The 13,084-nt window shown below is 41.8% G+C and overlaps 1 protein-coding gene across 13 annotated transcripts in view; it reads right to left on the bottom strand.

Moving 5' to 3' along the window:
* Positions 1–13,084, bottom strand: part of PXK (PX domain containing serine/threonine kinase like) — a 75,765-nt gene that overhangs the window by 32,849 nt on the left and 29,832 nt on the right. For 12 of the 13 annotated variants that reach the window (XM_060022774.2, XM_060022775.2, XM_060022763.1 and 9 more), the window contains one exon: positions 7,241–7,427. The exons of the other annotated variant lie outside the window; for it this stretch is intronic. In XM_060022774.2, the coding sequence (XP_059878757.1) occupies positions 7,241–7,427 (187 nt within the window). The remainder of the gene's footprint in view (positions 1–7,240; positions 7,428–13,084) is intronic. 13 annotated transcript variants of the gene reach the window in all.

The raw sequence follows: 13,084 nt of genomic DNA, 5'->3' as shown, positions 1-13,084 counted from the left end.
TAAAGGACAATTGGTTCAAAACTAACAGTGACGCATAATTCCCCACAATATCATTATTCCACAATGTTTACTGTACGCTACTATGTATTATACATTGTTTTAGGAATGGGGGAAACAGCTGTGAGCAAGTGGAATATGGTAGATTTGTTACTGGCAAATTAAGGACTAGAAAATAGCTTTTTTTACCTTTGGGGTCAGGGAATTGTAGACAGGACATTTTCTTTCCTCTGAACTATGATTTATTGTCAGTAAATCACAGGACTACCATGCTCCCGATATTAATCCCTTCTCTCCCCAGATTCAGGTAACACACTTCCAACCTAAACATCTACTCCTCTGCTAAGAAGCCCTTATTGGGGCCCCATTTCCTTCCCAAATCAAGACCAGGCTTCTAGCTCTGGCTCTACCTTACCCTTCTGTCTCTACCCCCCACAGTGTATGAGCCTCACACTCTTTTCACTGAGATTTGCCTGCCAAGGCCCCTGAAGACTGGTCTACCTCCACCCCTTGGCATTTTCTATTCCTATCCATCTATCCTTTGAGGCTTAGCCCACATTTGCTGCTCCCCTAGCCGGGACTCCCTCCCTTCTTCCCTCCTCTGCACACTTCGGTGCTACACGTGTCCCTCTTCTATGGGATCCTGTCTCACATTAGGGCTACTGTCTTCCACTAGACTGTGAACTCTGGCTGGAAAGAAATAACTTAACAGGGCAGAGCCCACAGCCATACAAAAATACTTCTTTCTCTCTGGGAGCACTGGCCCTTGCCTCTTGGCCTGGCTAACTTCTACTCACTCCGCAGATCTCTATGTAGGTATCACCTCTTCTGGGAAGCCTTCCTCCATCTTCAGATCTGGATCATCTGCACCCTGACCCCCACCCTCAAGGTGCTGCCATATTTTTAACCTGCCACAGTCTTCACCTGTCAATCTCCCTGCAGAAGTGCCATGGGGTGGGCATGGGATTAGGAGACTATTCATTCCTCGGTGCTGTATTCGTAGCACCTGGCACATAGTAGGTACACAATAAATAGCTGATGAAGTAAGAACTAAGGGTTCAATACATGTTCAATGGATGTGGACACTCCCTCCCATTAGAACATGAAATCCATGGAAAGGAAGGCATTTGCCCTCCATTTCTCTAGCACTGACACATGGGAAAAGCTGCATGCTCGGTAGTTGCTGATAAACAAGCCCCAGACAGGGAATGCAGAGCGATGCCTTCAAGTCCATCCTGTGCTTCCCTCAGAGCTCAGACTTCTCAGCTCAGAACGTACCAGCTGCCCCCACTGTGTGCAGCCTTTGACGTCCTAGATCCCAGCCCCGTGGGATGACTAAAGGGAATAAACACTGACTCCTCCCATCCCACAACTAGGCTCCAGATACCCCAAACTACTACAGCATGTGATATTGCAGCGGCCTGCAAAGCGGATGTGGGCCTCCAGCCTCTCTGAAGCATCCTGCTCTTGTTCTGAATATAATCTCATCTTCCCTCCCAACCTCCCCTCCTGCCTAATCCCTCTCTCACTCCCTCCTTCCCTTCATCTTGGAGTCCTCTACTATCTGACCTGTTCATAGGATTCCTGGGCTTTTAGGACTAGAAGAGAGCTTCGACACTACCTGGTCCACTGTCCCCACCCCCACCTCCTGTGTTATAGGTTGGGACCTCAAGGCCTACAGAGTGGAGATGCTGCTAATAAAAAAGCTGGGACCAGGACACAGGCCTCTTGATTTCTGGTCCAAGTGACTTCTGCGTGGACATTAAAAGCTTCCTTACGGAGTCGTTTACCGGGCAAAGACGGCTACAGTGCAGTGAAGCACCTTGCTAACAAGATGAATAAGGTGGTGTGTGTGTGCGTGCATGCCTGTGTTTCCCAACACAAACCCCTCATGACCAGGAGACACCTGTTTTCCCTGTACAGTAGCTGGCCCTCAATTAGACTTTCTAATTCAAATGAACACCCCAAAACCTGCCCTCAACAAAGCACCAAGGACCCATTTCCCTTCTGTGAATTTGGTCATAAGGAAAACATACGAAAAAGAAAAAAGGGACCAGCAATCCCAAGCTGGGGACCCAGGGAGGAGACGAGGCAGCTGCTGATGTCCTCCGAGCTCCTAGTCACCCATCTCCTGGGGAACGGCTGTTATCAACAGTTCCCCTCCAACAAAGCACCTCTGGGCTCAGTCAGAGCAACAGGCAGGAATGTGAGCATGGTGATTTCGGCCACATTTGAATGCAGAATTCAAATCCTGCTGCAGTGAAGCCGGGTGGTGAGCACAGACCATTTGGAAACTGATGAGAGGTAGAGACGTTATCCACATTAAAGGGAAACTGGCTCTGCTTAGGGAAGTGCCAGAAGTGTGAGGTGTGCAGGGAGCCACGCTGTAAGTTTTGGGAAACCTGAACAAGTCTGTCTGGCTTTTCGGGGAATGGCTCAGTTAAGATGGTGTGGAGGAGGCGGCCTGGGTTTCCCTTTCCTGAGGCTGCTGGTGAGTCAGCATAGAGGAAAGACAAGTTCTGACATTTCATGCAAAGGGGGAAATAAATCAGCATTTCTCTGAAAACAGCATCCATCCCTTTACATCAGGACTGTGCCCTCTAAATAGCAGCAGCTTCTTGAGCATTTGAGTTCTGGCAGGAGCCTCTGACAATTTTCTTATACTCCTGCCCACATCTGCTTTGGACTCCTAACTGTCTGCCATGCTGGGAGAGGGGAAAGATCAGGACAAGAGCAGCATGTGAGAGACGTACAATAGAAGGAAATACAGGGATCAGACAACCTTCCAGGGGTTGAGGAGCATTTCAACTGGGAAACATTCAGACACTGGACACTTGTACAATCATACAAATGTGCAACCCTAGGTAAGGCCCTTCTTGGGGGGGGCCACTCATGTATAAAACGAGAGGATTCTCCTGGAACTCATCAATGAGCTCGGTTAAGTTGCAGGATACAAAATTAATATACAGAAGCTGGTTGCATTTCTGTGTACTAACAACACACTATCAGAAAGAAAAAGTAAGAAAACAATTCCATTTACAATCACATCAAAAAGAATAAAATACCTAGGAATAAGTCCAACTAAAGAGGTAAAAGACCTGTACTTCGTAAACGCTAAGACCCTAATGAAAGAAATTGAAGAGGACACAAACAGATGGAAAGATATACCATGTTCATGGATTGGAAGAATTAGTATTGCTAAAATGACTGTACTACCCAAGGCAATTTACAGATTCAGTGCAATCCCTATCAAATACCGCTGGCATTTTTCACAGAGCTAGAAGAAATAATTCTAAATTTGTACGGAAACACAAAAGATCTTGAATAGCCAAAACAATCTTGAGAAAGAAGAACAAGCTGGAAGTATCATGCTCCTGATTTCAAAGTATACTACAGAGTTACAGTAATCAGAACAGTATGGTATTGACATGCACGTGCACACATGCACATGCATATACAGAGAACAAAGGAACAGAAGAGAGAACCCAGAAATGAACCCATACTTCTATAAGCAGTTAATCCACGACAAAGGAGGCAAGAATACACTATGGAGAAAAGGCAGCCTCTTCAATAAATGGTACTGGGAAAACTAGACAGCTACATGCAATAGAACCAAACTGGCTACTCTCTCACATCATATACAAAAATAAACTAAAAAATGGATTAAAGACGTAAAATAAGACCTAAAACCATAAAACTCCTAGAAGAAAACATAGGTGGTAAGCTCTTTGACACTGGTCTTAGTGATATTTTTTTGGTTATGTCTCCTCAGGCAAGGGAAAAACAGAAAGCAAAAACCAACAAATGGGACCTAATCAAACTTAAAAGCTTTTGCACAGCAAAGGAAACCATGAACAAAACAAAAAGGCCATCTACTGAATGGGAGAACATATTTGCAAAAAATATGGCTGACAAGTGGTTAATATCCAAAATATACAAAGAACTCATACAACTCAACATCAAAAAACCAAACAACCCTATTAAAAAATGGGCAGAGTACTTGAATAGACATTTTTCCAAAGACAACATACAGATGGCCAACAGACATATGAAAAGATGCTCAACACTACTAACCATCACGGAAATGCAAATCAAAACTACAATGAGGTATCACCTCATACCCATCAGAAGGGCTATCATCAAAAAGACCACAAATAAAAATCAAGTGTTGGTAAAGATGTGGAGAAAAGAGAACCCTTGTGCACTGCTGGTGAGAATGTAACGTGGTGCAGCCACTATGGAAAATGATATGGAGGTTCCTCAAAAACTTAAAAGTAGAACTACCATATGATTCAGCAATTCCACTCCTGGGTATATATCAGAAGAAAATGAAAATGAAAATTAGAAAAAAATATATGCACCCCCATGTTCATTGTGGCATTATTTACAATAGCCAAGATATGGAAGCAATCTAAGAGTCACAATGGAATATTAATCAGCCACAAAAAAGAATGAAATTTGCAACCACATGGATGGATACAGTCAATAACTATGTAATATCTTTGTATGGTGACATATTGTAAGTTGACATCATCAACTTTTCATGATGATTATTTTGAAATGTATAGAAACATCAAATCACAATGTTGTGTAACAGGAACTAACATAGTATTGTAGGTCAATTATTCTTCAAAAACAAACAAACTCATAGAAAAAGAGATCAGATTTGTGGTTACCAGAGGTGGGGGCTAGGGGGGATAGGGGGATGGGGAATTGAATGAAGGTGGCCAAAAGGTACAAACTTCCACTTATAAGATAAATAAGTACTAGGGATGTAATACACAACATGATAATTATAATTAACAATGCTGTACATTATATATGAAATTTAACAAGAGAGTAGATCCTAAGAGTTCTCATCACAAGGAAAAAATTTTTTTCTATTTAATTTTGCATCTGTATGAGATGAGAGATGTTCACTAAACTTACTGTGATAATCATTTCACAATGTATGTAAGTCAAATCATTATGCTGTACACCTTAAACTTATACAGTGCTGTATATCAATTATATCTCAATAAAACCGGAAGGAAAACAACAACAAAAAATAACATTAAAAAATAAAACGGGAGGGTTAGTTTTGATACGTCTGCTCCAAGATCCCTGCTAGCTCTGACCCCTGGCAACTCAAGGTACTTCCGGTATAAGCTCCCTGAGAACAGGAAGCACATCTTCTTCACACCTGCACCCCAACACCCAGCCCTGCACCCAGCACATGGCATAGGCAGAGCAGACAGTCAAGGTTTATGGAATGAATGGCATCATCATGTGTGCACTACACCTTGACACTTGCCCTGGGAGAACATTAGCAGACACCCTCAGGAAAAAATGTGGACAAACCAATGAAGAGGGCTGGGTTGGGACTGATTTGATAAAAGTCAATCCAGGGACTTCCCTGGTGGCGCAGTGGTTAAGAATCCACCTGCCAATGCAGGGGACACAGGTTCGAGCCCTGCTTCGGGAAGATCCCACATGCCATGGAGCAACTAGGCCTGTGCGCCACAACCATTGAGCCTCAGCTCTAGGGCCCGCGAGCCACAACTACTGAGCCCGCATGCCACAACTACTGAAGCCCACATGCCTGGAGCCCATGCTCCGCAACAAGAGAAGCCACCACAATGAGAAGCCCGCGCACCGCAACGAAGACCCAACTCAGCCAAAAATAAATAAATTAAAAAAAAAAAAAAAAGTCAATCCAGAAGGCCCATGATCTGAATTCTGAGAACAAGTGAGGTAAATAAAGCATGGTGAATTGAAAGCCAAGCGAGATCTACTCTGAAAGAATGCGAGCTGTCCTGGGAGCCCCTTTTCTCCTACGTGAACCGAGAAACAAGTGGGGGAAGGATGCAAGCCTTGTAACAATTCATTGTTACTTACAGTAAATGTGAGTGTGAAATTAACTTTCCTTCACTTGATTGCATTCTAGAAACGCATTTTTCTTACAGGCACTTCCATTAGAAGATGGCAGGTACATTCTAGGACAAGGCTTCTCAAACTTTAAGTATGCATGCAAACCACATGGCAACCTTGTTAAAACCACATCCTGATCCTAGGTTTAGGCTGGGGCCTAAATCCTGCATTACTGACAAGCTCCCAGTGATGCCAGTGCTGCTGTCAAAGGACCACACTGCAAGTAGCAAGTTCTAACTGTGGTTTTCAAACTCGGTGGCAATTAGAATCTCTAGGGGAGCTTTACAAATTAGGAATCCAATCCACAGATATTCTGATTTAACTGGCATGAATGCAGCCTGGGCATCAGGATTTTTTAAAGCTCCCCAGGTGGATTATATTATGCAGAAAAGTTTGGTGCCTGACAAGTAGTCCTCTATTTCCCTCTATCTGACACAGAAATAAAAGTGTCTCCCTCCAATTACTTCAAAAGCAGCCCCTCTATCTGACGCAGAAATAAAAGTGTCTCCCCCCAATTACTTCAAAAGCAGCGTTCTGAGGACCTAAAATGTAGCCGGTAAACAATCTGTTCTCTTAGCAAGGAAATCAGCTTATTAATAATACCCAGAGTTCCACTTAGACTCTAAGCATGGTTTAGTTTTAAAAAACCAGTTGAATTCTAGTCACTGGTTCAGTTCTACAACAGTTTCTATTGGTCTCTTCAAGGCCACGCCAGAGTGTATTAAATATTTAATCACTCATTCTGCTGACAACGGGCTTACATTACTGATGCTAGCTTTGTGTGTGACTGGCACCCTTTCCAACTCAGGCCCCTGGCTGCCACCCTGACCCAGGGAAGGTTTGGAAGAGAACTACCTCTTCTTTAGGCTTTGCACAGAGTGGATTTCAGCAAGCAACGGGGAAGACACAGAAAGAACACTTCTGGATCACTGTTGTGTTTAAAGTAATTCCCAGGAAAACCAGGCATAGTATATACTGTAAACACAAAAACAGAGCCAAATACAGATCAAATTGAGATTACAGTATAGATTATTGTGGACTATTTACTCTCTGTTTTGTCAGGGAAGATAATAAAGACAAGACTCTGTACACAGACAATAAGTTCTCCTCCATATTTTTCTAAACAGACATCACAAACATTTTAGAACAATGTTCTTCTTATATATCTACGGTAAAAATACAATCAGGTAATTATTAGTAAATGAATAACACCCTATAACAGATGTACACATCTCCTCATTTGGAAGGAGAATTTCTCCCACGTGTATTATCTCCAGCAAAGAAAAGCGCCTCTTTTGTCCCGGGACTGTAGCTGATAGATCCCTCTACTTACCAGTATAGCTTGCAGAATAGTTGTTTGGATCTAAAAACTTCTTAACCAGCTCACAATTAGACAAGATATGATTTGTGGTGATAACGTTGAGATAGTTCTGAAGACCTTTCTGCCTCTCAGCTATGAACTCACGATCCATGTTACCAATCAATTTTTTGGGAGGAAGAGGTAGACTTAGGCCTGCAATCTTTAATTAAAAAAAAAAAAGTATTATACTCATGTCATCCCCAAATAAGATACATTATCAGAATCCTGAGCCATCATATTTCATTAGGTCTAAGGTATTTTAGGATGCATCCTAATTTGTCAAACTATAAAAATGTGAAAAACCGTAACAACTAAGAATTGATAAGATGCTTTATTCAGCGTAGCAACTTTAAAACTTAATTTTGTAATGTGGTTTTCTTTTTATCAAACATATACACGAACATAATTTCAAGAGTCAAATAGTTCTTTTTTTATTATTACTAGCAGTCCCACAGTGCTCCTACTACCCCCCCTCAACAGGTGACATATCCATTCCCCACTCCCCAGAGGCAGCCACATTCAACGCTTTCGGCTGATCTTCTGGAATAGGGGACTGTTCACATTGTTATGTCTTGATTTTTCACTTTTAGGCATTATCTGTAAGTTTCTAATTATGGAAGATTAGGATTAAGTTCTCTTTCACAATCCTAATCTCATTCCATACACGTTCTATTATTACTCCTTCCAATATAGTGATGTTATAATTTTATTTAGTGCAATATTCATATTTACATTAGGTAAATGATATTCACAACTGAGCCAAAGAGCATGCTTATTATTCCTTTCTGTCAATTAGTAGTCTTTTTAAGTTTTCTATTCAACTCCAAACTCTCCGCCTAAGCCTTTTCTCAACACATTCAGATACAAAGATGTATCAATTTTATCTTCTTAAGGAGTACCTTCCAGAACCCACCAACATGCTCCAAGCAGGACTGGTGGTCCCTATACCTGCTGCAAAGCTGGCATCCTGGGACCTCCCTTCACCATCATGCTGGAGAAGTTTTTGCCCTTTCTCCTGCTGAACCCCATTTCTATATCCATACCTGCCCTTTTCTTAGATAATTCCCTGACTTTGGGTGGAGATACCCTCTGTCAGCTTCCTAAAAAGGGAGCAAGGGAGATAAGTGTTTTGAAACGTTGCATGTTAAAAAATGTTTTTATTCTACCCTCACACTTGATTGATAACGAGTCTTGATATGGAATTCTAAGTTGGAAATACATTTCTTCCTCAGAATTTTTAGGAGCTACATTATTGTCTTTTAGTTTCTGGTGCTGCTGTTAAAGGTTCAAGCAGTAGATTCTTCATTCTGGTTTTTTTCTCTCCCTGGAAGCTTGTAGGATCTTCTCTTTGACCTCGGTTTGTGAATTCCATGTGCCTTTATATGGCTCTATTTTCATTCTCTGTGCTGAGTACTCGGCCCTTTCAATCTAGAAACTAATATCCTTACATTCTTTGGTATTTTCTTGTATTAGGTCATTATTTCTTCCTCTCCATTCCCTTTGCTTTCTTTTTCTAGAACTCCTGTTTTCCAATGTTGGACTTTCTGGACTGGTCCTCTATTCTTATCTTTTCGCTCCCATTTTCCACCTATGTTAAACATTTTCTCCCTGGGATATTTCCTCTATCTTTCAGCCCTTCTAAAGAGTTTTCATTCCTACTGTTATCTTTTTTACTTCTAAATACTTTTCTTTCCTTAATAGCATCCTGATGTAATGTAATGCAATTTTTAATCTGACATTATAAAAGACAATTTTTCTAAGAACCTGTGACCTCACTCTCTTTAGCTCTTTCCTCTTAGGCTGGACAGATCCTCCCAAAAGAATCTTCCAGTCTCCTGCCTGGAGGGTCTACGCCTGACTGCCAGTATTCTGGGAGCTGAAAGGAAGAAGAGGGCTTGGCTGGGGGTAGGGGTGGGGAGTAGTTAGGTCTCCTGTTTGTTATGTAAATTTTCCAACTATGCCTGCATTCTCCAGTCCAAAGACTGTTCTACCCTCCCTAGAGAATAAACTCAGTTTTTCTACTGGAGGGAGAAGAGCAGCCATAAATTGCTCACATGGGGAGACTTGGTGATCTGACTGCTTAAACATACTTTCAACTCCTGATTTTAGCTTGACCTCAGCCCAGGCTGCAGGCAGCAGCTGGTGCTGTCAATTGCTAAATCTTTTGGAGGTTCTGTAGTATAAACTGGGACCCAATGGGGTTAGCCACCCTCACTGCCATCTCAGAATTCTGCCTTCTCATATCTGCTTAATTAGTTAGCTCTCATCCATTGGATTTTCAGTTTCAAATGTTTTCGTTGTAGTTTTCTCCTCTCCTATTCTATTTGTCCTTGAGGGTGTGTGTGTGTGTGTGTGTGTGTGTGTAAGATCAATTTACTGTTGTTTTAGAGTGGCTTCGGGAGAGAGGAAAAGTAAATGCGGGTGCTCAATCTATCGTTTTCCAGATCATTTAAAACTTTGAGTCCTGGGCTTCCCTGGTGGCGCAGTGGTTAAGAATCCACCTGCCAATGCAGGGGACAAGGGTTCGCTCCCTGGTCCGGGAAGATCCCACATGCCGCAGAGCAACTAAGCCCGTGCACCACAACTACTGAGCCTGCGCTCTAGAGCCTGCGAGCCACAACTACTGAAGCCCAGGCACCTAGAGCCCATGATCTGCCACAAGAGAAGCCACCATGATGAGAAGCCCACGCACCGCAACGAAGAGTAGCCCCCACTCACCACAACTAGAGAAAGCCCGCACACAGGAACGAAGACCCGATGCAACCGAAAATAAATTAATTAAATAAATTAAAAAAAAACAAACTTAGCATATCCCTCAATTATAAATGTAGGCCATAAACCTGGTATTATTAGCAATATCTGACTTTTGCCACTAAAAGAAATCACAGATATTTAAATATTAAATTATAGTGGCTGAAGATATCTTGAAATAAAAATAACAAACAACAAAAAAACTTTATAAGTCCTTTTTCTCTTTTGCCCACACCGAGCGGCATGCAGGATCGTAGATCCCCAACCAGGGATCAAACCTGGGCCCCTGGCAGTGAAAGCACGGAGTCCTAACCACTGGACTGCCAGGTAACTCCCTATGAATCTATTTTTTAAACTTAAAAAAACAAAGTGTCAGATTGGTATCTTAATTTAATGAGCAAAACTGCTTTCAAAGAGCACTGCTAGTCTACCCTTGTACGTAGATTAGAGCTGTCCAAGTGGCATGTGTATTGATCAAGGGGAAGGTCTAAAGAGAAGGGCATCTTGAATTCAGACAAGCATGTCATGTAAATCACCCATGTGAATGAACCTAACTTAGCCTGTTCCACTCTGTTGTATTTTTCAAACAATGCTGAAGACCTTGAACTTGATATTGGGCAAGATGAAGAGGTTGGTTGACAATTCTAAATTGCCTATTTCTCCAAAATATTTATGAAAATATGTCAGAACATACTTAGAGGGAATTTTCAACCATGGCAAAATTCATTGCCAGATGACACACTTCAATTTCAGGTTGTTTTCCTCACTCATACAATTAGGCTTTACGTAACAGCAGCTCCTTTATTAGCTAAATACAAAGCATACTTATGAAGAAAGCACATCACTCAGCTAGCACACATCCAAGCCAATCGTTTTATTATTAGTTTTGTTCAGGAGCATTGAGTAATACAGGGGAATCAAAGGTAATATATTACTGAAAACATAACTGATTTCTTTTAAAAGCTCCCTTGTTAAGTTGCAGGATATAATCTCATTTGTGTGTGTATGTATGTGTGTGTGTGTATAAGCCCAGGCATATAGTTATACATGCACCAAAAACGTCTAAAAGGACTCACACTACCTGCTTGAAAATAGCTACCTCTGGGAGTGGGTTGGTGAATTAATTTTTATTTCTATACTATGAAATGTTAACATTTCTCATTTACTACTTTTTTCAATTAAAAAAAAGAAAGAAAAATCCCTTTTGCTCATCAAAGTGATCATATACACAACAAGGATTTTTTTAAAAATTACTATCAGCCAATATCAGCGCATTTTCCTGCACTACCTGCCCAAGAGCGGACCCAGCTGAACCTCACACATCACTCGGAATGGACAGTCACATCTGACAACATTGGATTCAAACCCCAACAGGGCTATTTTTTTTGGGGGGGTGCTATTTTTCATTCATGAATTTGATAAGCTATCTGTTTCAAACTTTGTGGCCTCCAAGCTTGAACCAATCTTTTTTTTCATGCTTCATTTCTCTTTAGGAAAATGTATTGATCTGCCCAGACATCCCATCAGCTCTTCCAAATCAACAGGTGAAACAGAGTTCTTTGCCAACAGCTGTGATTAGAGTGTTCCTGCCATGTCAGTCTGCTAGACAGATGGGAGGTGTTTTCCTGCCCTGGTTTAAGATCTCACAATAAATATTCCTAAAAGTATTAAAACTATGCTGTGTGTGTTACTTTAAAATCTTGCCTTTGAGGGACTTCCCTGGTGGTCCAGTGGTTAAGACTCCGTGCTCCCAATTCAGGGGCCCTGGGTTCAATCCCTGGTCAGGGAACTAGATCCCACGTGCCACAACTAAGAGCCCACATGCCACAACTAAAAAGATCTCGCATGCCACAATAAAGATCCCGTATGTGGCAACTAAAAGATCCTGCATGCCGCAACAAAGATCCCATGTGCCGCAATTAAGACCCGGCGCAGCCAAATAAATTTTTTTTTTAAAGTTCACTAATAAATAAATAAAACTAAAATAAAATCTTGCCTTTGAAAGGAGATTAACATTCAACAGAAACTTCTCTTTCAGCTTCCTCCCAGAATTTCTCAAATGCTTACCAGTCACAGAATATAAAATTCAGAACTCCCATGACTAATTAGAAAGGAGGGAGAGAGAGTACTAGCACATAAAGTGATGAAGCCACTAAGTCAGTGATTTCCTAGACACTTCCACAGGGATGGCTTCAAGCCAATCATCCCATTTTTTATTGTTCCCTCTTCAACGTACCCTATGTATTCCCTTCTTGAGTTCCTTGTATAAAGGAAAAGAGAACAAGAAGCCCAGCAGAGAAGTCCCCAAAGTTCCTCCATTCATAAAAGTTCCTCCATTCATAACATCTGCAGAGTGACAAAGCAAAGGGGAGATGACAGCCAAACTGGGGTCTGGAGCCCATAATCTGACCCATGCTAGCCTAGCAGAAGCTTCTAAATTCCATGACAAACTCTATCAGTTTCAAGAAAACTAGCTTTTTGTCTGGAGGAAAAATCTAACTCTGAATCTACTAGTCTCTCATTTCTGTTATCAGACCTTAACGATCTGTAAATTGTCTTCAACTACATTCTAGGGAGTATTCTAGGGAGTTCTAAGCTCTCAACAGACCCTAATTTGTCCCCATTTCCCCCCAGTGTTCAGTAGTCTCTCCTACGTCAACAATGGGCAGTACAGCCAAATCACAAAACATTTGTGCTACAACAGACCTGAGAAGTCATCTGGTTCAGCCCCTTGGCTTCAGACAGGGAGAGTGAGGACAGAGAGAGGAAGTAACTGAGCCCAGGTCTCAGGGCTGGTAAGAGGCAGAGGCTGGGTCCCATGCCAAGTCTGAGGGTTCCCTGCCAGTTCCCATCACTGCAGTTCTTTCTTCTTTTTCTGTGTCGCATGCTATCTCTCTAGATGGTCACCAATTTGATGGTGCCTTTAAAATAAGGTGGTGATTTTTCTTCACTGTTACCACAAGATATGCTCACTATAAAAAGCTGGGAAAGTACAGCTTTTTTTCTGTTTTTCTACTTATACAGCTTGCATGTGTTTACTTGTACCGAACTTGGAAAGTACAGAAC

The sequence above is a fragment of the Delphinus delphis genome, chromosome 10 (assembly GCF_949987515.2).
Source record: "Delphinus delphis chromosome 10, mDelDel1.2, whole genome shotgun sequence".
NCBI lineage: Eukaryota > Metazoa > Chordata > Mammalia > Artiodactyla > Delphinidae > Delphinus > Delphinus delphis.
Note: the sequence above shows the minus strand (reverse complement) of the source record. Positions and strands in the feature narration are given on the sequence as shown.